The 25,526-nt window shown below is 42.8% G+C and overlaps 1 protein-coding gene across 1 annotated transcript in view; it reads left to right on the top strand.

Annotated features, from left to right (window-relative positions):
- The window catches only part of TFCP2L1 (transcription factor CP2 like 1), a 37,807-nt gene that overhangs the window by 5,091 nt on the left and 7,190 nt on the right, over positions 1-25,526 (top strand). Inside the window, exons 3-13 of the mRNA XM_083840620.1 lie at positions 13,607-13,683; positions 15,282-15,387; positions 15,678-15,784; positions 16,373-16,525; positions 17,687-17,797; positions 19,526-19,617; positions 20,735-20,783; positions 20,880-20,973; positions 21,843-21,933; positions 22,596-22,696; positions 23,680-23,822. Coding sequence (XP_083696746.1) covers positions 13,607-13,683; positions 15,282-15,387; positions 15,678-15,784; positions 16,373-16,525; positions 17,687-17,797; positions 19,526-19,617; positions 20,735-20,783; positions 20,880-20,973; positions 21,843-21,933; positions 22,596-22,696; positions 23,680-23,822 — 1,124 coding nt within the window. The remainder of the gene's footprint in view (positions 1-13,606; positions 13,684-15,281; positions 15,388-15,677; positions 15,785-16,372; positions 16,526-17,686; positions 17,798-19,525; positions 19,618-20,734; positions 20,784-20,879; positions 20,974-21,842; positions 21,934-22,595; positions 22,697-23,679; positions 23,823-25,526) is intronic.

Below are 25,526 nucleotides of genomic sequence, written 5' to 3'. Positions count from 1 at the left end.
GGCTTGATCTTCAACAATTTGGAATACAGCCTCCTACCTTCATCTTGACAGGCCAGATGAATTTAGCAGATGGGTGAGCTTTGGACTGGGGAGGGTCCTTAACACTGCAAGTCCCCAAGTGCTCCTGGAGGGTATTGCAACAGAGGATGAGCTAGCGAGTACTCATGGGCTTCTCAGTGGTCTGGGCAGAGCTTGATGTTGTTCCTACTGGCTGGGTGGCGTGGCTCTGCTCTGCTGAGTCCCTAGCTTGACAAATTGCTGGGGTTCACCACAGCTAGGTCCTCCATAAATGACCTTATAGACTAATTTTTACTCCTGGATAAACACTGCATGTTTTTTCTATGCTTTTTTTTCCCCTTTGGCAGAATTTGTGCGTACACATCTGTGGTTGGAGTTTGGCTGTCATTTTGCAGTACCTCCTGCATGTGGGTCCCAGAGGGTTCAGACCTCTCCAGGCACAGATTATGTGAAAACTTTCTATGCTGCCTGCCAGATTGTAGACAAGGGCATTATACTAGCCATGAGCTGAAGGCTATCTGCCCCATGTTACTGATACATTCTCCCTCTTCTGAATATTGTACCAGTTCTTCAAGCTCAGCACTGAGCATGAAGCTCACTGAAGTGTCTCAGGATGCATTTCTCCCAATGCTTGTACAAAACAGAGCCCTGACCTCCCTGGGGCTCTTAGCGCAGATGCGGCTGGCTGCTGGATCTGTGTTGCTCACTGGTAGATCAATAGAGCCCCACTAGAAAGATCTGCCACGTGCTGCAGGCTCTACCCAAGGAGCCAGGTGTCTTGTACATCAGAAGATGCTTGGGGTTTGTGCCTGTGTATTCCCAGTTCAGATTCCCATCCAAGTACAGCAAACCCCAGGAGGTGGCATGGGGCATATCAAGAGTGAGATGAGCATGAATCTTTCTGTGAATACAAAATTATTTCCAGTTTCAGAGTAAAAGATCTGTTGTGAGAAGCAGTTGTCTGCCAAATACTTTAGCATACTTCAGGCAGCACCTCTTTTTGAAAACCATGGAAGGGCAAAAATTACACAACTCTCTACGCAATACCATGAGTTTCAATGGAACCGTGTGACTAGATCAGTCCAGGTTTTACTATGGAAATTAAGACTATGACTAAGTCTACAAAGACTAAGCCTTTGTAGATAAGATTATGTTGTGCTAGGCTTATTATAGCAAAAAGTTATTTCCTATTCCACCTTGACACAATACTGACTTACTTCCTTGATAGGCCAGTTCAGGTATCTTCTGCACCTGTCTTTTACCCCCCAAGGGGGAAAGTGGGGATGTGCCCCTGCAGAACGTGTCCTCGGGAGCATGAGGCTGGACAGGCCTAGAAGAACGAAGCAGGGATGAGGCTGGCAGGAGCCATGTGGTGGGGTAGAGCTGGGAAGGGGCTGGGGTAAGAAGTGTGGGAACTCTGGTGCTGTTGGCTTTCCTAAGGGGGTCTTAGGGGTAATTAGTTGTAAAAGGTGGTGCCTCTATTCCTTCATTCCGAGTTGAATGTCTCATTGCTTTTTGTTCTTCTTGGCAGGAGCATCACAACTGCCTGCCACCTTCTCATCAGCATCCTCACCTCATTTCTTTAAGCTCCCAGGCAATTCATCTTCATCCTTATGCTGTGATCCTCTGGGTTTCTTTGAGATCCTCTCGAAACTCAGTTGAAAGCCAAGGCTCTCTGTATGTAGATGGATGTGGTGGCTCTCTGTATGTGTGTTTTTTTTGTCTGAGATCTTGTGGGGTGCCTACCTTAAAAGCCTTTCTACTCTACTCCAGCAGGTTGCCTCATATTCCACACCAGCAGCTGCACTTCTGTTCCCAGCATTGACCCTGTCTGGTAGCAAGGGCGAGCCTTGGCCCTAAAGTCATCTGACTTGTAGTCTACCTTGATGCGATGACCCTTAGACCAAAATCCCTTGCCTGTGCTAGTTAGGAAAAAGGGACTGGAGTCTGCTCCCATGAGGATATGGCCTGCTGTGAGAAGGTTGTCATCACTGAGGATGGTTACATATGGGGAGAAGAAGGTGCTGGGCACACATTTCAATCAGCGGTGGTCGTAACTGGGGAGTCTGCCTTCCGTTGGTGCAGTATTAGTGAGGGTGTGGCCTGGGGTTAAAAAGCAATGAGGATTTGTCTTGCAAGACATTTTTGTGTTCAGGAACATCTACATAAAAGGGTATTTAGTGTTTTTTCTTAACATCTGTGTCAAAAGCATGTTCTTTGTCTATTATTGACCTCTGAAATAAAAAATAGGATGTCTGTAAAATTAAAAATTGAAGTGCTTGAGGCAGAACAGAAACTCTTCTGTAGGAACTACTTCTGATTTATGAGCTGTATAGTTTCCCAGTGGGTACCTTTTGTGTAGGTATTTTCCCCTTACTCCTCCAAAGCCAGAGGAGAGTATTACAACTCCTTATGGGTTGAAATCTATGCAACACGAGCCAGGGAGTGCCACACAGGTGCTGCCACGCTGATCTCAATGATCTTGCTATGTGTAAGTTAATGTATTAGGGTGCTGAAGTTTCTGTGAGTTTTGTGTTGTATGAGCCTGAGGAGGTACATGAAGGGAACCTCAGGGCAGCTCAGGCTTACACCACTGCTGGTCATGGCATGGCAGAGGAGCTGACTGACCCTGGTGTGCTGTGACCATGCCATCTCATGAAGCAGTTAGGACTGTTACCCTACATCTCATCGCCTTACACTCCCTGTAAGCGTAGGGACACCTCTTGCATCTTACCCTCTCTTTGTCCTGTTGCATCTGGCCAGTTACACAAAACTTCCCCTCTTCCCTGTATGCATGAGTTTTGAATCAGGTTACCTGAGGAAATACGTAACTTTATTAATACCTGTTCCTCTAGCAGTTACAGCTGGCTTCTGGTTGCACAGATACAAAGAAAAAGTGGCTGTCCCAGCTCCAGCAAAGCCATTCACATCCAGTGCAGTCACGCAGCTGAACTATGAAGACTGTGTTGGGGCTTTCAGCTTCCTGGCTCTTGGGCTGGGTGACTCTTGCCACCTGCTGTCCAAATGTTCCTTCCTGACTGAAGCTGCTCACCCCTCAGTAGCTGACCTTTTGTCACTGAAGCAGCTGTGTGCCCATGCTCACTCTGCATGAGTAGTTACTAGGTCAGTGCTGGTTTGTGAGTGGACCAACGCAGGAGATAGCCCGTGTACAGAAATGGATAGAAGAAAGCTCAGCTCTGATGGAGCAATGGAGGGGGGGGGGGGGGAGCTGGAAAAAAAATGGCAGCAAATTGAAGGTAAAGTTGCATAGTAGTAGAGAGAGTAGAGAATTAAATAAGGTCTGAAAGGGTTTCACAGGGGTGAGGAGGAAGGGATGCCCGGTGGCTGCATTCATGTGCAAACGAGAGGACTCCAGGCTTGTGGACCAGCATGGCATCCCATGAACCTTGCTTTTTTCTGGGTGGACCCAGACAGATGGTCAGTGGTACTGGGCTCCCACAGGGATAAAGGAGAAATCCAAGAGGAGTCCTGAGCTGGAGAAGCTGTTCTCAGCAAGGGCAGGGGAGGCGTTTGTGAGGGAGCATTAAGGAGTGCTGTATTAAGTTGACCTGGGGACGTTCAGCAGTGGCAGGCTCCCAAGCTTGTCTGTGCCAGGTTGAAACCATGAATGCTCACTGGCTGCTGCTCTAGAACTAGCCAGTAAATCAAGTATCTAGAGTCAAATCCTTAGCTTGGTTTCCAAAGACTGACTCATTACACTTGTCTTTCCTGATCTCTTCCCCCTTGCGTCCCACATTCCTTGGGAAATTGGAGCCAGAGCCCTGTAAGTCTGAATTGAACATGATCTTAGTGTGCTAATCCTGAAGGCAATTTATAAGGTAAGAGATCTTTACTGGACCGCAGGAGGATTATTCATCTGACAAAGGAAGTATAGTTGTGCTGGAATGGTGTCGTAAACCACTACCCTTTTGGTCCGCAAAGCTGCTAAAGGTGCTGTGTCCTCTCATGGGGAGCTGCTGCTGCTGGCGTTGCTCCCTTGGTCAGGGAGCACATCTGTCAGCAGAGCTACACTGTCCAGAAGTCTGCAGCACAAACATCGCCTAACGTTTTTGGAACTAGCCCGCCTTTCAGCACTATTTCAGTGTCTCTTGTGGATAAGGATTTTCAGACAAACAATCAACCAGCGACCATATTACAAACCACTGCTTTAGCAAGAGGTCTTGATGCAGTTGCATATTCCATGGTCTGCAGTCATATGGGGTGTGGTTTGACCAGGGCTGGTTGAAACTAGTTTCAAACATGGACAGAAATGGGAGTAATGAAGGTGGTTCCAGAAACTGCACCAGGAGGAATGCAGAGGAAACAAGCACTGTACAGCAGATCTGAATGCTAATAAATGTGAGGAAATAAAATTGTTCATTTAAAAAAAAAAAGCACAAAGCAAAAATTGTTGCCCAAGGGAATTGGCTTGTAGCACCAGAACCACATGTGGACTGTGAGCTGCTCAAGTCATGATGTTGTTTCATGCCCAGTGCTGGGTTGGCTCAGAGCCAGAGATCTAAATTGCTCCAAATAGAGGGTGGTTCGGGCTGATGGCCGCAGTCACTAAGACCCAGCTGTGTGCCAAACTCAACCCTGGCCCCCAGTGGTCCTTCAGAGTAGCCAGCCATCACCTGCCTGTAAAGCTTTCCTGGGCTCTGTTCGGCTCTCCAGACCTGCGGTATGTGACTTGTGGGTCTCAGCCATGGGAGCATTTCAGCGTACAGCTGGTTAGGGTTAGGAAGGCTGGCCATCTCTGCTTTGCAGTGTCTTCCAAGAGTTATCTTTATTGCCAGTCCTAGACAGTTCAGAAAACAAACAAGCCAAAAACCCAAACCATGAGAGAAAACCACTAACATCTGAGAAGACCTGTGATGATATTGGGAGCGTTGCTGTAGTGGTGCATGAGCAACAGATGCCTCACGAAGCTAAAGATGGACTTAGCTGCATTCTGTCACACACGAATGAAAGCCCCAAATATCAGTCTCTGGGCATGTGTCCAAGTTCAATATGCGTGTGCATTAACTGGTAAACTGTGCTGTATTTTAAAATCTGCTGGCTGTTGTCTTGCCTCAGCTCCCTGCAGACGTTCTCCGATTTCCCTTCCAAGAAAGGTGCAGAAAGCACAGGGCAGTGATCAGCTGAAGAGGACATCTGGAAGCTCATTGCTGGTTGCTTGGGTAGGAGATGGAGTTGCTTACAGCAAAAGAAGGCAGAAGAGAACCTTTGTCTCCCTTGAAAAGTCTAAAGTTCAAATATAGTTGTCTAATCTTCTACAGCCAAAGAACTCAGTTTTAAATACTGAGATTTACAGTAAATGAAAAAAGCTGTTTTGTATTGACGTTAACTCGTACGTAATTGAGTTTTTATGGGGTCACAACTGTCTGAATGTTTGTAGTTTTCCTGGAACAATTCTTTATTTGCCTAAATGAAGTGTAGAGGAGGCTGAGTGACCAGCTCTGACTGGGTGTGCTTCTGGTTTAATTATAGCTCTGCTTGCGGGGATATTTTTGCTTTGTCCCATCTGAAGAATTGCTTCTCTTCTTATCAGTCGCTGTTACCACTGACCAGATCCTGGGTATCTCAAGGACCTCTGCTGTTGGTGGCCTGTCCCACGTGAACATACACTTTACCTTTGCCTGAGATCACGGACACATACATGACTTTGTGTCATTGAGGCTGTGAATGTGAAGTGCTCCCTGGTGGCTGCCCATCCTTGATCGCTGATCCTTGTGGGATGCTGTACTGCTGCTCGCCTCCCTCTTACCACTCTTTTTCTGGGTTCAGATAGCTTCAAGAAATGGCTAACAAAGCTTGTCTTTTCTACATCTGAGGCTGGCTATTTGGCATTTTTGGCTCTTGTGGTGCACCTCTTTGGTTTTGAAGAAAGAATTTTTCTCCTACCTTACTTTGAAGACAGCTCTGAATAGGTTCTGATGTCTCAGCTGAAGCCATTAATTGTGCTAGCAGCTATTTCCCCATATGCTTGGCAGCTCCATTTTCACTTGGCAGCCCAGGATAAACAACCCTGTCTCCAAACCACACCATCCCTAAGCTCACTATGAATCTTGCTTCAGATGACAGGGCACCTCTGCATAAGTAGAGCATCTGACTTCTGTTGTCCCTAGGAAGCTAGAATCTCAGTTGTCTTTTAATCAAGAGCCTGTTTTCTATTCTTTCTGGAATACTTCTGTTGCTAACATCTGGATGAAATTCAAGTGGGATTGTGAACTTGCTGGATTGTAGGCTGTGCACAACTCCTACTGGAAGCCCCTAGACTGCATTTTGTTCTCCCGCTTCCATAAATCTTCAATATCCGTGAAGGAAGTGCTCAGAAGTTGCTACAAGTGTTGTGAAAACTCAGAGAATATAGCCAAGATTTTTTCCTACTATTCCTTGTCGCTTTTTTATTTTTTTTTTTTTTTTTTACTTTCCTCCATTATCCATATCTACCTTGAAATTCCTGTAGTTTTGAGAGTGAAGCTTGCCTGAATTTCTACATATGATGTCTGTATCAAAGTTCTTGGCAGCCTGAGGTGATATGTAAGCTTTCCAGCTACCTTTTCTCAACTTGTGGTGTCCTAAAAGATCATATTTTGTGTAGCAATCTGAAACTTAGGAAGCACTGTAACTTTGACGTGGTTAGCTGTTTGTATAGGAGTAATATATGTATGACACCTTGTTTCTAAAGAGGCTGGAAAAAAATACCCTTTTTCCTCTTTGCTTCATACCAAGCATTTATGTTTCTGAAACTATACAGCAAGTATCTGAGCAGTAAGATTTCTCTTGTCCTGGCTTGGTGTCACATTTGTGACACGTGCCCAAGGTACAGCCTGCTTTGATGGGGCATTTGTCAATCACATCTTCTCCCCCACTGTGCAGTAGGCACAATGAGAAGCCAGGTGCTGTGGGACTTCCTTTCTGCTGCACCTTTCTCTACGTTACTGCAGAAATGTGGTGGAGGAAGTGACTTACCTGAGGGCCGGAGGGGGTCAGGAGTTGTACTCAGCTCTTCTGCACCCCTCTTCTGCACCCTCACCTGGGACCATTCTTCTTAGTTATCTGGGACTCAGGTAAATATTACACACACAGCTAGTCTTGCAGAGCTATAAAACCTGTTGTCCAAATTGACTCAGAACAGGTTGAAACCAGAAAAAGCCTGCCTTTTTTACTTACACAGAGGGGGCTGGGGTTTTCTGCGCTGGACAGATGTGACCCAGATAGTCCTGGGTGTTTCAAGTACATGCTAGAGAAGTTGAAATACAGGAAGAAATTATGTTCACGGGACAGATTTTTTTTTTCCATTTTCTTTCAGAAGTCTGTCATTCCTTCACCGATTAATAAGTATTAAAAATCTCAACATGTACCATGGCTTTGATTAGGTGGGATGAGTTGCCAAGATCCAACAAAGTAGGTGAGGTCTGTGCAAGAGAAGACCAAGCACACACAATGAATTTAGAAACTCAGAGTGTTTCTGTATTCATTGGCTGGTTTTGTGTACTTGATTCAAGTTAGACTAGTCTTGGAGGAATTAAATATACATCCCGCTCTTTGGAAACCACTCTAAATGAAGAGTGTTTCTTCTAATGCCTGTTAGCTATGAAGTGTCACCACTGTAAAATGGACCATCTTCAAAAGTCTGGGAAGACAAGGGCTCAGCCAAATGTTCATATAGTAAATGAGCACTGAAGTTTTCCTCCAGCAAACTCGGCTCTGAGGCATGTGTTGGGCTTTCCCACAAGAAAGAGGCACAGAAAGAGAAAAGAAGGGGACAAAGAACCCCCACACACCCGAGCTGGGGGTAGATTGTAAAAGGAGAACCCCAGGAAAAGACATGATGGCAGTGCAGCTCTGTGGTGTGGTAGTAGAACCAGGAGAAGTGCTGTTGAATTGGGCCTTTACGTTGCTCTGGTGGAAATGGCAAATCTTTGGTGTTGGACTCGCATGGGTACCAAAACACAGTGGAGCCCCGGTAGCTTTGCTGCAAAGAGGAACAGGCAGGAGGCAGGTGAAGGGATGGATCAGACTGCAAATGCTAAAGCAGGGCATATATAAATTGTGACTTTTATAGCCCCAGTTCAGATGGAGATCATGCAGAAGAGGAGTTCGTGAGCATTGGTCTGACTGGGCAGCTTGGTACGGATAAAACCTGGGCACTGAATACCAGAAACTGGGAAGTCGTGGCCAGGAAAGGGCTCGCTGTCTTCACCCTGCTCCAGCCCTGGGCCCTTATAAACTGCCTGCTGCTGAAGATGAGATGTGGGACAAGATGGATCTGGTGTGTCAGGATGACTCTTATGTTCCTTTTGCTTTGCCTGGCCCACAGTTGGTCCTCCTCTGCAGGATTTCCATGCTCCTAGCATAGTGGGAGCTTTCAGGGTGGCCTATTGTGTAGCTGCTGAATTCACAATATCCTCTGGATAAACATCTCCTGGAGCATCTTGTCAAAGGAGGCTGCAGCAAGCAACTGCAGGATATCCAATGCCATTTGTGGCCTGGGAAGGGAGGGTTCTGGATTCTGCTGTTGTTCCTCGTGCTGAGTGTCCGCACACGGGACACTTTGGCAAGTCTTAGGCTAAGTTTTATTTCTGCCTTTGTTGGGCTAAGAAGGTGTGGGCAATCAAGCACGCAAGCTCAGATGCCAGCTCAGTCACTCTTGTCTTGTTTACTCTGTGGATTCATTAATCTTTCTTGTCAGAAGAATCTTTGTGTGTTCCTGATGCCCTGAATACTTGAATTTGGTTGTTTCAAAGGTGATCCTCCTGCCTGCTGGATGTGCTTTGGTCTGGGAGGAGAAAAGCTTTTTTTTTTTTTCCTCGTTTTCCTCCCCCCTCCTTCTGTGTGCTGCATTCAACTGTCAGCATTCCTTTGCCTTTATCTGTGCACTGTTTAGGATGTCCATATAAAGTTGCTAAATGGAATTTTTATTGGTCAGCTTGGCTTAATAATCAAACAGTTTTCAGTCTGGTTCTGTCTAGTGCTGTGTGGATCCGTTCTGAGAAAGAGGACTCGCAATTTCTTTTTTTTTCTGTCCACTGACATTTGTCGCAGATACTGTTTAGTATAAGGTTAGGTTTTAATTAATTGCTGGAAAGACAAGCAGACTACTTGGCTAGGTTAAGTAAGGCTTGAGTCATACTGGTCTGGAACATCAGCTGCCTAATAGAAAATTAGTGTATCGTACTGATGTATTGTGCAGAAAACCACAAAATGCATAGTGTAAGTGGCTCTTGAAACGTAACACCAAAACACACAAAAAGAAAGCAGGATATTGTGGTTGTGTAGCAAATAATCATTGAACAAAATGTAACTTTTGAGCTTGAAATTAGGATAATCTTTTAAGGTCAGAAGCTGTCCAGAGTCGCTGATATCTGAAACTGTTACATCTTGTACCTTTTGAGCATGTGAAAGCATTCCTTTTTTCAACCAAATTATTTGTCAGCTGCAGCAAATTGTTGGCTTTCAGTTCTCTTGTCCCCAAACTAAGTGGTCATACCTGCTTTTAATGTACATTAATTGCTAGACAATAGAAGTGAAGAAAATAAACAGTCTATATAAATCCTTTTTAGAATAGATGCAATTGCTTTATGAATCACCAAGCAGGAACTCTGTGGACCTGAGTGGTTACTACTTTGCTGGATATTACTCGTGCTTGTAAAGCAGAGTTGCTCAAACTCTAGCATAGGAGGTGATTGCATAAATTTGCTGTTGCTCAGGGACTGTCTGCTCAAAATACAAATTACACTGTATCATCACCCGCCCAGGTTTTTACTGGTGCCCCCAAAGCTTTCAGTGAAGCCAGGAGACAAATTGCATCTCAGGAATTTAATGTGGTTATCCAAATATTTATTACCATTCTGTTCCCTGCCTGAGGTAGGGAAGAAGGGTTGTGGCAAGCTCTGCGCAAGGCGCACCGGGTCGCGCAGGCAGGCAGGAGGCTGCTGTGGCATCAGTTGTGCTGGGGATTTGTTTTCAAAATGCCCTCTTCATTTCAGGTAGTGATAAAGACACCGATACCAGGCTTTGGGTGCTGGAGACCAGGTAGGTCACCAGCTCTGAGGCCATTGTGAACCCTTGGTGGCGCAGCTGTGGCCAGTGTTGAGAGCGCAGAAGGGGAAGGGTTTCGGCAGGTTGCTGGCCTTTAGCACTGGGTTTAAGATGAATGTTCAGCAGTACTGAATATCATGCTGGTAAAGGGGGGCTGCTGTGAAACTGCCACCACTGCTCTCCATCACCACAGACATTTTCTTAGGGTTCTTCCTACCGTATGAGTCCAGTGGATACCAAACCCTCGTCGGCTGAGGACCGGCTGCTGCCCTGCTCAGGGTCGGACTGTTCAGTCCAATCGTTGCAAAGTCTCAGCATCAGCACCTGATGCTTCAGCTTTAAAGCACTTCAGCTTTACCACCAAGCGTTGACTTGGAAATACCTAGTCTAACCTGTATTAATGAATGAGGTAGATGGAAAAATTCAGTGTAATGGAACTCGCCATGTTTTGAGCTTAGCCAGTTGCAGTCTTTCTTTGGAACCGAAGACAGAAAGATAGGGTTTTAGTCACGCTTGCATCCATTTTTCTTTACAGATTTAGATACTGAAGTAACAATGATTTAGTTTGTGCAGAAAACTGTCAGCCTGTGCATGTTAGGGCTGGAGAGTCAGTAGTGCAGGATTCATAGACGATCTGTGTACCAGAGCCTTGGGCAACTTCTAAGCCCTCTTTGGTGCCAGTGGGAGTTCAGCTTTCTTCAGGTTAGGTCACTGTTCCATTGATTTTGCAAAGCAATCTTGTTCTCCAGAATCCAAGCACCGATTCTTTAGTGTTTTTTTTTTCATTTTTTTTTTTTCTTTTTTCCCTGCAGTTGTTACAGTTTTAGGACCGGCATTGTACTTTGCTATTTCAAGAGTTTTGCTGGTAGCGAGGGCGGGAAAACATAGGGTTTGGAAAGTGCTTTTAATGAAGAAATCTCCAACAGCTTGGTGTTATGAATTACAGGTAACATTAGCCATGAAGCAATGAATTTGCTGGAATAATTTATAGGGAGAATAAGTTTTTCAAAATCAATACTGGAACATTTTTATACGAAGGAATTATGAGGAATTAGGACCAAATTCTCACTCAGAGTTCCACAGAGTGAAATAAACTGTTTAAAGTTCAGCTGGGAGCTGTGTTGTTTTGATAACAGTCCTGTGTTGTAACCGGAGTCGAACATTGGGATGCTAAAGGGAAAGCAGTTAGCATGAAATACCATTCTGAATGAGGCTTTTCATGGTGTAAACTGAGTTCCAGGGCTTACATCAGATGACCCATATATCCTTCATCAAAGCATTTTACTTCCTATTTGGCTTTCCATTCAATATTAACTCTGTCTCCACAACAGTTTCTTTCTTACCAGTGGGCAGGATCTGTTTCTAACTCATTCCAAGCAGAATTACTCCTGTCAGTATGAGATGTGTGGTGCTTGTTGTTCGCTGGGTTGCAGAATTGCTCCCGTCCCATGTGAGTGCTTGGAAGATGCACGCTGAGGAGTTTCTGAGTACTCGATGTTAGTTTGAAGGGAATGTGCTCGATGTTTTCATGCTGATTATTTTCTTCTGTCTCCTAGGAACTGCAAGTAAGCAAATCAGGTTGCCCAAAGAGAAGGAATATAGCAGAGCGTAAAGTTGTCCCAAAAAACTGCTAAGTCCCCAGATGCTTGCTGAATGACTGAAAGTGCTTGTGGCTCTAGCATTGCCTGCGTCTGCAGCACAGTTCATGCCATTTCTCTGTCCTTTACACCATCTGAGTACAGTCATAGATGTATTCTACTGTCTCTTGGAAGCTCATGGTCTTGAATCCTAAACTAATTTTCCATAATGTTTAATTAGCCTGACGTTTGCTTGGGAGCAAATTGCAAGTGCAAGAGATTCTTGGCTGTGTAAATCCATTTAGGCAATGAACTGTATCACTGATTTTTGTGAACCTGAGCCTGATCTTTTTACGCTAATACAATAGTATTGATTTTGTGGGGAGATAATGTACTTCTCTCTTAAAATTGCCAAGTGAATAATAACCTCTATCAGAGGGAATATTAGAGAGTTTCTTGAGTTAGTGTGGAAGACCTCAATTTCAGCGCTATGGTTTACAGCATCCGCTTTTGTTGTTCAGCAGTCTTGAAAGGGAGGTCACTTTCTACTTTGGTTTACCTATGTGTGAAGAGAGGGGTTAAGATCTGTGTGTGTTTCCAGTGCTTAATTTGGCACTTCATATGGTTTATGCTTTCCTCCACATCCCCTAAGCCGTGTGCTGGATTCAAGGGTCGTTTCCTGTTTGCAGAACTCCTATTGACATCAGTTAGGAGTGTTGTGCAAACATTTGAGGCTCCAACATAGCCCCTCTTGTCCTCCAACCCCCTGCCCCAGCTGGCTGAGTATGCACATGTATCTCTGTGCTCACACAAGCACCCAGAAGAAGGGAACCTGACTGAAATGCAGTGCACTGTTGATACATCAGCTGTCAAAAGTATTTTATTTCTAGATCCAGGTTCAGAAATGTAGCATTTTTGTCTGCTGATAACAACTACTCAATGGGAGGTATATCTGCTTTGCAGTTTTCTGCAGGGCCAGTTTGGAGGAGATGCTGGTTGACCCAGAAGATCCAAACTGATGGCCCTCTTGGTGTCTGCCTTGTTGTACCTGTGCGTTTTTTTCAGTAAAAAGGGGGATAGCAAGATGAACAAGAAAAGCTAACCTAACTATATTAAGTATATATATGCTTCGTTAATCCTAATGTTCCTGTCCTGCCTCTGTAACAGCTGTAGGTTTATTGTATAGTTGGTCCTACTCAATGAGTTTTTGTGCTGTCTTAGCCATTTGTGCATAAGGTTTTGGGACATCAGTCTCCTTTGTCTGCTGTCAGCCTTGATACTCGATGATACTTCACAAACCAGTTAGCTGAATTCTACTGAACAGACTAAGACCATTATACTGAGGGGTGGTGGTGGTGGGTGCCTGAGTCTGAATCCCTTCCAGTGGTCAGGATTGGTCCTTGTACATACTGTAAGATCCATTGCTGCTCCACACGTCTGAAGGAGTATTTGTGCAGTGGGCAGCCACACCTAAGGCCTGGTATTGCTGGTGCACTGGAACACCTCGCAGACCTGACTGCGCTCTGAAGAAGGCGAGATTTGGCCCAAGTTGCTATCCTCTGCAGAACAGTGCCTGGACCTGTTGTGCAGCAGCTCTTCACCCAACCTTTGCTGCAGTAGAAGGGGCGGATGAAGGCTGTGCTGTTACAGCTGTGTGGCACGGGGTGGGGGGAAGGCCTTGAACACCTCAGTGATGTTGTGGAGGGTGACCAGAAGGCCGAGCAGCCCTTGGAGACAGACTGCGATTGCCTAACTGAGTGCTTTTAGCAGCCAAAAGACAAACCTTCCCCTCAGATTTCTGCTGTGCTTTAGTGCCTACTCAATTACTGGGGCAAATGCATTATGTTACCAAAAATGAACTTTCCCTGATCAGACGTATGCTTTATTAGCCACGTAAATGCCAGCATGACTCTCTCATTGCTACAACATATTAAACACCTTGGAAATGTTTCCTTAAACTCTAGGTCAGTCTTATGAAATCCGTCTACTTGAGAATAGGAAATTGGGAGAGTTTCAAGATTTAAACACAAAATATGTAAAGGTAAGGAGAAATATAGATTTCTTTTCTTCCTGCTACTACATACAGCCTCTAATGAAGGGACTGACCTTGCTCACGCTGAGGCAATGGAAAATACTTTGCCATTGTTTTTAATGGAAGCAGGGTTGATGGAGTTACTCTGAGTGCTGGAGTTCCACGGGACTCTGCAGCTTGGCTTTACAGGGCTTCAAGGGAATCCGTGTTCTGTTTGTGATCCTGACCCCAGAGTTTCACTGTGAATATTGGGTTCGGGGGAATCCCAAAGTTCAGAGGTGAACATGGTCAAAACTGCTGAGAGGCAGGCTTGTCTCCCTTCTTAACCCAAGCAACACGCCTGTGTTGTTACGTGTCATGCGGAGGACCCTGGTGTCTACATTGTTCTGCCACACAGGTTCTGCATAGCTCCAGTTTACTTCAGTAATAGACATGATTTTGAACATACAGAACTTGGTTGTTTCAGTTCAAATTCAAAAACTTGGATCCAGATCTTGTTTCTGGATCCAGCCTTCAAGCCTTCCTCTACCAAATTCTTGGCTGTTCTGCCATAGGATTTCTTTTGAGACGTTGGGACTTAATTGCAACATTTGGATTCCAATCTGGACTTCAACTTTTGCCCAAGTTTAGGCACATTTGGCTTTTGCCCATTTCAGTAAGCATAAAGATTTAGATTCTGATTTTGCAGGCATTCCCACTGTGGCTTGCTTGCTTTGGAGCTAGGGTTTGATTTGGGCCTTTCTCGGGTTCACTGGCAAAAATTGCTCATTCGTTTGATATGGAAGTCCCCAGTAGGAACAGGGAATTGAGAAAGCGGGAGATAAGGGGTCGTTAACTCATGCAGGATTTATTATTTAGGGATACTTTGGACTTGTCTGCCATGGGGATTGCCTTTATTCCAGCCATTTGTCTTCAGTTACTGACATGGCTGCAACATTGCAGGCCAGAGATGCGAGGTTCCCCTGTTACAGTAGCTTTTCTATTCTATACTTGTTTAACTACAAGTTTTGCATCTTGCTATCCCTGCTTTTACTGAAAGAAACACAAGTTAAAGGCAAATTCAGTGTCAATGACTGATGGTTAATGGCTGGAATCAAGTTTAATTCCCACTGACAAGGTGTCTGGCCATGTCAGCTCCACCAGTGCAGGGACAGGTGAGCTGGCTTTCACATTTTCTGATCAGAGTGGGATATACTGGGATTGGGGCATGGTACAGACACATTAAATACAGTCACCTCCCCATGTGAGCTGTTTTGGGTGTCGAGGCAGTATAGCGATGTTTACCTGGCATGACACCTAAGATTAGGTAGACATTGCTATAGTGCTTCCAGACCAAATCCCAGAAAGCTGTACAGGGCTATGTTATGAAGTATATATGTGCCCTGTGAGGGAGAAAGTGTGCTGCTGTCGTGCTTCAGGGGTCCCTTAGGAATTTGAGAAACATGGTGATGGGTCTCTTAGGGGAAACCTCTGCTCCCCTCTTGAATGAGGGTCAGAAACATGTAGGAGGAACAGATCAGCTTTTTCTCCTACACTGGAAAGCCAAAGTCATCTCAAGAGAAGGGCTTCTAGATCACATTGTTCATCTTGCCATCTTTTCTTAACAGAGTATAATTCGTGTAGTTTTCCATGATCGACGCCTGCAGTACACAGAGCATCAGCAGCTGGAGGGCTGGAGGTGGAGTCGGCCTGGGGACCGCATCCTTGATATAGGTGAGACTATTTCATTATGGTCCTTGTGTAGTGTTTGGAAGTGAGGTGCTGCATGGTGTATGGTGTGTTTACTTGGGTGTTTGTTTTTTTTTTTATCCTCCTCTCTTAGAAAAATCTGTATATCCTTGGGAGGAAAGGAGATCTAGGACTATAGGTCCTAGATATATCATTTCATTCAAACGGATATATCATTGGTGGCTTGGCTTTTCACCTGCTTCTTGTAACTGTATGGAAATGCTTTCTCTTCTTCAATTTAATATTTTTAAAATTTTAGGGGTTTTCTTCTACAGATATTCCGCTGTCAGTTGGCATCTTGGATCCCAGAGCCAGCCCCACACAGCTGAACACTGTTGAATTTCTGTGGGATCCATCAAAGAGAGCCTCAGCATTCATTCAGGTAAGAGAAAAGTGATATTCCTATGGTAAATACAAAGGTGAGGTATCTTATAAAGATCTGAAGAGAGAGATGGCATGTGAAGAAGAGGAAAAGATCAGTCATGTATAACTAGTTTATAGGATACTTGCTAGTTACTTGCTTGCTAGTTTTGAAGCAATATCTGCTCTAGCTGGGTTATTTAAAAAAAAAAAAAAGTACCCCCCCCAAAAGCACATGGATGTTGCTTTCTAAGCACGAGTTTTATCTGGAGGAAACCATTCACAGCCTTTTAGTTTTGCTTGCTTTCCTTGTTCATGAGTGTTTCTTGTCCCAAATGCCAACTATGTGTTTTTAATCTGTGTGTGGGATTTACTTAAGTCAGAGGATGCTTTTCCTGATGTCCTATTTCTCTGTAGGCTCCTTGTTCTTCTAATTGTTTTGTCTTGGGGAACAGAAGTGAAAAATATTTTGAACTCTTCTGACTCTTTTAGTTTCTAGGGAGTAGCTAAAACCTCTTGTTAAGGCACACTGCAAATTCAGGGAGTCTAAACTCAGTTTTGCACAGCTTCAAACAGTCTCCAGAGATAAGCACAGCTTTTGTCTTGCCAGGTACATTGTATCAGCACAGAATTTACTCCACGGAAACATGGAGGAGAGAAGGGGGTTCCTTTCCGGGTGCAAATCGACACCTTTAAGCAGAATGAAAATGGTGAATACACAGAACACTTGCACTCTGCAAGCTGCCAGATCAAGGTGTTCAAGGTATGAAGTAGTTTTGCTCTGTCATCAACTAGATGAAGACACAAGAACATGCACAGTTTGTAAATTGTGTAGGAGTGGTGCTAATTGCAGCATAAAAGAACAAAGGCTTTTCACTAGATATGCTTAAAATCTTAAACAGGACTCTTGCACACAAAGCAATATAACCTCTGAACTACACAGCAGTTCTAATTAAATTCAAATGACCCAAGAGCCAAACTGAGACTGATGCCAGTCCATTGTAACTTGAACAGTATACAAACACTGAGATCTGGGCTGTTTGGATGTCTTAATAATGAGGAAGAAAACCCACCCAACAACTCAAGCCTTGACTGGTTAGAATGAAAACCCATTGGATAGGTGTCAGTGCAAAAATTAAATTTCTGTGTAGTGTAGACAAGTAGTGTCTAGAAGGCAGTGCCCTTCACTGGCTTGTGTCCTGAAGGTGATGATTTGTTACAAACCATACAAAAAAACCTATATGGTCCGCTTTCTCAGGAATATATGGGATACTGGTTTAAGTCATTTTAAGTTAACCTATTACACTGATGATATTCAGGGTATCCACTGTGTTTCATTGTGTCTAGGCAATCAAGACAGCATGGCCATCTCCAGTTTCTTTGATTAAATCCTCCATGAACAGTGTGAACATAACTGGAGATCTTAAATAACCTTAGCTTGTTGCTGCAGAATTCCTGGGGGAGAGAAAGATGATTCTGTCCATCTTCAAAGCTTCTAATGTGGATGTGGCAGACCTGGAGCAACTTAAGCCGACAAAAACCTTGTTTTTTTCTTGAAGGATCTGCTGCTTCAATTCTGCTCCTGTGAGCAGTGTCTTTCCTGTTCCAGGAGAGAGGGTGCAAATACCAGTTAAAGTGTATAATTCAGTATGCTCGTGGTCTGAAATCTGTTGGTATCAAAAATCTCAGGATTGTGGTCAGCCTCGTTTGGAATTGCAATAGGCATTAATGGGAGGTGATATATAAACAGTAGAGATGTTAGATTATTTTTTGTCTGGAAAATGCAGATCAGGTCTTGCCTCATATGTAGAGTCCCCATAAATCTTAAGGAGTCTTCTGTGAACAGATCAGAAAAAATCGGTTGGCTTCTGTCTCCAAACTTGTAATACTTGGCATAAGGGAAAGCTTGTGCTTGTGCTTATAGCCTAAAGGAGCAGACAGAAAACAGAAGACTGACAGGGAAAAAATGGAGAAGAAGACCACCCAAGAGAAGGAGAAGTATCAGCCTTCCTATGAGACAACTATTCTCACAGAGGTAAAATGTTTTAGACATATGTTGCACTACTTCAGCATATTGGGAAACAGATTTCAGAGCAAATGCAGTCTAACTGAGCCTTGGAGATTCTTGTGGAGACTCTTATGCCAAGATCTGACTGAAATCGAGAGCTTAGTGAAATTATAATGTGTCTCTCATTGTTGAAGTTTATAAAAGCTTCCAAAATTTCTTATGTTTCAGAGTATAAACCAGTCCTCAACAGCCTATGTTTAAAAGAAATGTTTTCTCTTTCTTCTGCCATGCTCCTGGGCACTTGTTATGATACTTAGATGCCAGTTGTATGAGGTATTTTCTTCAGAACTGTTTGGCACAAGCTCATGTTGGAGATGGGGCAGTTGAGCAGATGAATAGGCTGTCTGATTAAATTATCAATCTGTTTTTCCGTGATTGTGCCTTTGAGGCTACTATTACGGTAGCTCTCAGAAGATTCTGGCTTGTACTCTAGGAATATCTGAATGTCTTACGTTCTGTGGATATGACTGTCATCTGGTACAGAGATGCATGTGTTTCTACACTTAGTCCCTTCGTTGCCAAGATGTATGTATAAGCTCACCCCAGGCTATAGAATTGCTAAGCCAAACAGACTCAAGACAATAGTTTAAAAGTGCTGTTCCATCTCCTTGTGGGAATGTTTTGTAGTTTGAATTAGGTTTTTTTTTTTTTTGAAATGGCTTGTTGGACTTCTAAAAATGAGGATTTTTTTTCTTAACTTAAATAAACTTCCTGTTTGTGAGATCCAGCTTGTACCACTCAATTTTCAAGTTGCCAGGAGTGACCAGTGTGTTTTCTAATTCAACGTGGTGATTGTTAACAAGACTCTTGTGTACACAGACCTAATTCTACTGAGTTGGCAGATCCTAAACTCTTGCTATTAGCTCTGATACACTTTGACATATTGCACAGGGAGATGTGGGTTGCTAAAGAGTTAAATATTTGCTAGTGCCCTATGTGGAGATAATAAAACTCCAAAGCTACAGCTTGTCTTCTTTTTATCATTGCAAACAAGGACACTACAGAGCATTTTCTTGAGCTCTTGATGGCAGGGGCTTCCACAGGGCTAGATTTCTTCTACTGATTACAGTGGCATCAATTCACAACAAAGTCACAAATTCTAGCTAGTTGCTCTGGCTTGATACTACTGTGATGGAGTATGGAGTTTGACTTGTATTTGTGAGGGCTTTTAGTAGATTCATGTCTGTTTTGTCTTAAATTTTCCCTATGTAATATCCATTTATAACTTGAGCTCTTCAACTAATAGCCAGAGGTTTTAACAGGCTGGTTCAAATTCTGCTTTTTCACTGGTATAAACCTGAAGCAATGCCACTGGAGCGTATTTGTCACTCTTGCCTGGATTTAATTAGGGATTCATAATTGAGACCAGTGGTATTTCTGTATCATTGCTGCCTTCAGTCTGAGTTGACTTACTGGCGTTGCTCTGACTTACAGCTGTGCACACTTTGGCCCAGTGTTATTTGGGGACAGGCTTTGTGAAATGGGAGAAATGTGGAATGCACAACTGGAATCAATCTGGCCCCCTGACAGCCTGCTTGGAGTGCAGCGTAGGATCCATGGCCCGTCTCCTCCTCCCAGCAGGAGTGATGAGCTGGAGTTAGTGGCGTGGCAACAGCATGAATGTGGTATGAGAGGAGAATCGAATCCTTTATTTCCAACCTCATGAAAGTATCCCCGCTGCCTTTCTTCCAACAGTGCTCTCCCTGGCCAGATGTGCCTTATCAAATGAACAATGCTCCATCTCCAAGCTACAACAGTTCTCCCAACAGCTTCAACCTTGGAGATGGGTATGTAACAAATAAAATGCTCTGTTTTTCCTGTTGATTCGGTAGCCCTTGTGTGTATGTGTTTTGTGTATCTATGCATTTCATATCCTGGAAGAGGTCAAGGACCAGTTAGCCTCTCAGTACCCTTCCTGGAAGGGGAAAGATATTTTCCACAAAGGTTTTAAGACCTTACAGGCAGGAATTCCTTGTAGTGCAGAGGTCTGAATGTCCACTGATTATGTGGTGGCTGGGAGATGAGCGTCAGAGAACCACCTAGACAATTCAGGCCATAAATTTGTTCTCTTACTTTTCTGTGGGGGTCAGGCAACATACTATGCCCTGTTCCAGCAATTCTTAGTATCTTCCAACAAGAGCGTTTGAAGAGATTCTGAATTTTGAAAGCCTCTGAGTTGGTATTTCTCCCTTCTTTTCTGACTTAAGATGGCTTGGGACAGTATGCTGAATTCCCAGTTGAATGGCATTTAAAGAAGCTGTCTGGAGCAAAACAGGTTTCTAAGAAGGCATTCAAGAATGAAAGATAAACAGGAGGCATATTTAATTCATTAATATTGCCATCATAAAGAAATAAATGTAGTGGTCCTGAAATACCTAAGATAAGTCCTGTCAGTGTTTAGGGAGGGTCTATTAGAAATTTTGTGTAATGAACTACAGTTTAGTATGCTTAAAATAATACCAGAGCTGATTTAGAAGGTCCCTTATTATTCTGTTTTTGTGAAGAATCACTATTAGGCAATGGATTTAGTTAGGGGATTTTTGGCTCAGAATGGTTGAGTTTAGCCACACTTGTAGGTCACAACTTGCTTGGTTAGATGGGGTCACATTAGTAAGTCAGCTGTATGGAAAATCTTGAATGAGGTCAGTAAACGGAGTTTTTCCTCAGTGTTGAGCAGAAACTCAACTGAGCAACAGAAGCAGAGTTGTGGAGTTTTTGTTTGTTTGGTTTTTGTACTAGCCCAGATTTTGGAAATCTTTTTAAAAATCTGATGGAGAGAAAAATCAAGTCAATATGTAACTTGTGACAGTTGAGTCAAATAGAGAAGGGGGAGGAGTATGGGCACTGAATACAAAATTTAAAATAATGTTTTTTTCTCTTCCAACTTTATATAATTTTTTTTAGCAACAGTTCTCCAACCCACCAAGTGGAGCTCCTGCCTCCCAGCAATGATGTAAGTATTTGAGATCATGTTAATGTGGTGCTTTTCTTTTTTAGGACACTGGTGAACAGTTCATTTCAAGACCTTCTTATTCTTTTTGCAATGTAGCATCTCCTTCCTTCTGCTTCTATTCAAGATGCCCAGCAGTGGCTTCATCGTAATAGGTTCTCTCCATTCTGTAGACTCTTCTCAAGTTTTTCGGGTGAGTTTGAATGGTCCAATTATTTTGTCTTTATTCTCATTTGTAAGTGCAGCTCATGCTTCCTATCAATAGCATCTGCTGCTGGCCACTGTTGATGGGATCACTAGTTGGATCTGGTGTGGTTGTTACTTTGTTCTTAGGTTAGTTAGCATTTACCAAAACATGAATTGTAGAAATAAAGAAAATAAGTGAAGTTGGAAGGGACTTCTTGAGTTCATTAGCTCAAAACAAGTCCAATTAGATCAGGTTGCTTAGGGCCTTCTGCAGTTGTGTTCTGAGTATCTCCAACCTTGGAGGTAGTCCGTGATCTCTCTGGGTAACCTCTTCAAATACTTGACTATGCTCACAATGAAAAGTTATTTCCTTTTACCTAATCAGTATTTCCCATCTTTCAACTTCTGTCTGCTGTCTCCTGCCCTGTTACTGTGCACATTCGAGAAGAGCCTGGCTCCAACTTTATTGTACCCTCCTATTAGTAGTCATACACAGCATTAAGATGGTGGAAGAGAGAAGTATTTAAGATGTTGAAACCTTGAGGAGCCTTTCTCTGACTTGCTTGCATCATGCTTAAATAACCTGGTGAACATGGCAGCAAAAGAAAATTGGGACATTTAGCAGTGGAGAGTGTTAAGTAGCTAGCTTGTTTCTGTATTGTCTAGAATATCTTCCTATGGACCACTGCTCTTCTAGTGCGCTATTTTACAATGATTCATTTGCAGTGTCACCTCTCTCAATTTGCAACCTCTCCAGGCAAGTCTGTCTGATTTAGCTTTGTGGATTCTCTCTCCCTCCCCTATCCTGCTGACCATACACAAAATTTGGAAGCTAAGATTTGCTTAACTTCTGAAAAAAAAATCTGAAATATGTAGGTGCTGACTTACTGAAGATGTCCAAAGAAGATTTTGTTCAAATCTGTGGGCCTGCTGATGGAATTCGGCTCTTTAATGCAATCAAAGGAAGGTTTGTATTTCTTCCTTCCTATTTTTCTTGTTATGGCAGCATCCCTTGATACTTTCAGTGTTAACTAGAATTTAATCCTAGAGTTGTAGCATTTAGACTTCCTTTTAACACTTCAGAGGGTTATCTTAAAGGCTGGAGATCACAATGGTATTCAAATCCAAGTGCTGCCAAACTCACCTGAGTTAAAAATGAAGCAGCATAATGTGGATTTCCAGTGATTTATTTACTACCAGATGATAGTTTCCATGTACCTCATATGTGACATTGCCTACAGTACCTCATCTTGTATCTCCATCACAGGTAACAAACAAAACAACCCCAGAGCCTCAGATGATTGTAAAACTTAATTTAGATGGCGATAACTTTGTAAATTCTCCAGCTGCTTAGAATTTAAATCAGAAAAGGAGGGTATGATGAACTGCATTGCAAATGTTGGATACTGTTTATTCTTATCTGGCCCTGAAGAGATTAAGGTGTTCTGCAGTCTACCACCACCTCTCAGGGCGCTCTTAGTAGACCTCCCTAAGTCATTTAGTCACCATTATCACGAATTAGTTGGTTATTTATGCACAGCCTGAATGATTCCATCTTTCATTGTTTGGTGGCTGACTGGAACAATTTTAGATCTAAATAACTCACTGCTGTCTTTTAATAATCTGTAGAAATGTAAGGCCCAAGATGACAATTTATGTCTGTCAAGAGCCAGAGCATAACAGGTCCCACCTCCACCAAAAACGAGAGAATGGAGATGGCAGTCTTTGTGGTAAGTTTTTATGTATGGATTTTGTTAAGCACTTGTCTGAAAATACGCTTTCTGCCTGAGCTTCTGCATGGTACAGCTTGGTATTGTGTGTTTAAAGAGGTCATACTTATTCCGGTTTTGACACTGTTAGGTTAGTTAGCTTAGTTACAGGGCTACATTCACAAGCTATCTAAACAATGACATAACAAAGGCTCTGTTCTGTTCTTAACAATTACTGTAGCATTAAAAACTACCATCCCATCCACAATTTGCTTGTAGATATGGCTTGTTTGAAAGTGTCCTAAGAAATGGAAGGCCGGTATGTCTTAAAGTGGGGTTCTAGTTCTTGGAATTTCAAAGCTTTTGAGGACTCACTGCTCTGAACTGTCTCTCATAACACGCTCCAGAAGTAGGATCACATAAGAATGGAGATCCTACTTAGTTCTAGCACATAGTATTATCTAGACACAGTTTTTCTACCTGGCTGTTTCTACCATTTGGATCAGATTTAAAAAATATTGTTATCTACAGTAATCTGATTCACTGAAGTCTTTAGTTTGTGCCTATGGTGTCAATGGGATAACATCTAATAAAATACTACTTCTGTGCAACATCTTATTATGTGCTTTACTGCTTAATCAGAGCTACTTTAAAATGTCAAAATTTAAAAGTATTAAAGTATATCATCCAAGAATAATGACATCCTTGTAAGAGATTATTTTTTTTTTTACCCTATTATACATGTTATCGTTAGTCCTTATGATTTCCTCTGGGCAAGATTGACATGGGTTCCATTTGCCTGCTGTAGCCAAATGTTAGTTATTTTTCCACAGATCATCAAGTTGCATATTTGGGGGCTGCTTTGAAGATACTAAGCATGCTTATCTACTGTCAAGATTTGAACCTTGATGTTAACCCCATACGGTTGTTGATATTGAGCATCTTGGTGTTATCTGTCATTACTATCCTATAATCACACTGTAATTACTTTTAACTTGTTGCAGTATATCATGCAATTTTCTTGGAAGAATTGACCACCTTGGAATTAATTGAGAAGATTGCAAACTTGTACAGCATTTCTCCACAGCAGATAAATCGAATCTATCGGCAGGGACCCACAGGGATCCATGTATTAGTGAGCAATGAGGTAAGGGATTAAAGCAAACTATCAGAGCTAAAACAGTTGTCTGTATTCTTGAAGTTAGAATGACCTTTTAAAGTATGGAATGAATTTTCAAGAAAACGTTGCAAGATCACTAATCCCAAAAACTTAAAACAAATAACTTAAAGCATATCATTCATGCATAACGTTGATTTTGGTGTGATTTTAAGATTTTGCTTTATAGAAGAGATTAAAAAAATAATTGATTGTTTCCTTTTCATTTTGGCTGCTTAAACAAATTCAGAAATGAAGATCCGAACTGAGTTTCTTTTAAAATGAATAGGAAAGCTTTCTGAAGAAGGCAAGTTTGAAAATCTTTAAGGCAATTATTCGTACATCTCAGCCAATGATTACAGCCACGTAATGACTGACTGACTACTGGGTCAGAGTTAGCGCTGTGTAAATGCATACTATGATTCACGGACCTCTGCTAGCTGTTTGTGTCCCATTATATGTTGGCTTAATTTAGTCCATTCCATTAACTTGTAGGTTAATAGTGAGTTGCCCTTCCTCTTTTTTCCCCTACTAAGTGACTTACTCATTCATGCACCAGAATCACTTAGGGAGCTTCCTATATAAGAAACATTGTTAAAACAAATGAAGCAGAGCATAGGTCTCAACTGGGGCCTAAATTGAAGTCTGTAATGCTTATTCCTAAAGTCTCCTTGCTATTTCAGCCTGATTAAATCTGAAACCTTAATGCTTTATGGATGTAAAGTGCTTGGAGGCAACTCTTGGTAGGGGAATTACCTTAACCAGCTTGGGTATAAGGCTTTAACTATTTACTTAAGTCAATTATTAACAATGTCTATTGCTTTATTTTTGTGGTTTTTTTTTTCTTGTTTTAGTAGCATAGTGGCAAGAGTGAGGCACTGTATGAATGTACTTCATGCATCATTAGACACAGACACACGGACTGGCCAGTGAAGTTTGATTTGCGGGAGCAGGGGGTGGCTGTTAGACCCAAAAGAGTATAGGGAGATCAGTCTAAGGTAAAAAGGGTGTTTGATGTGAGAACTTAGAGCTGGAAGAGCTCTACTGCATGTAGTGAATGACATTCAGTAGCTAGGAGAACTGTTTTGCTTAAAGCTGGATTTTCTGGGCTGATCATAGGTTCTGGTCACCTTCCCCCTGAAGTTAGGTGTCCACTGTCTGCTGCAGCTGTAGGAGACAGCTCCAGAATGTAATTCACCTCCTTTCTTCCACACAGCTGCTCTAGGATGGGATGAAACATTAACTGTGGACGAAGCTTAAGTGAGTGGTTCAGCTTGGATCTGAAGTGAGATGAGTCTTTTAGATAGGGGCCTCACTAGAACCTGCAAAGGTTCTGAATAGCTAGTTTCTCACGAATAACTCAGATAGCTTTAGATACTAATCTTACCATGATCTGCCTTGTCTCTCTTAGCAGTTTCATTAAGATGCCTGTGCTTCAACACAGTACAAATGGGTAAATGATTCCTGCAAGCACAGCATCTCTAGTACTGTCTGGTCAAAATAACCAGGTGGACACTTCTGAAATGACATTATGTTAAGAACATTCCTTTATTCAGCAAAGTGTTCATTCCTCAGGGCTGACCACCTCTAGGTATTATCCCAGATGCTAATGTAAACGTAGCTGAGCTTCATGGTTCTGCTCAATGTGTGTGTATAATATGTGTATGTGTGCGTGTATTACTATTGCTAGAATTT

The sequence above is a fragment of the Anser anser genome (assembly GCF_964211835.1).
Source record: "Anser anser genome assembly, chromosome: 6".
Classification (NCBI taxonomy): Eukaryota; Metazoa; Chordata; class Aves; order Anseriformes; family Anatidae; genus Anser; species Anser anser.
The sequence above is the reverse complement of the archived record's forward strand: the minus strand, read 5'-3'. Positions and strand labels throughout refer to the sequence as shown.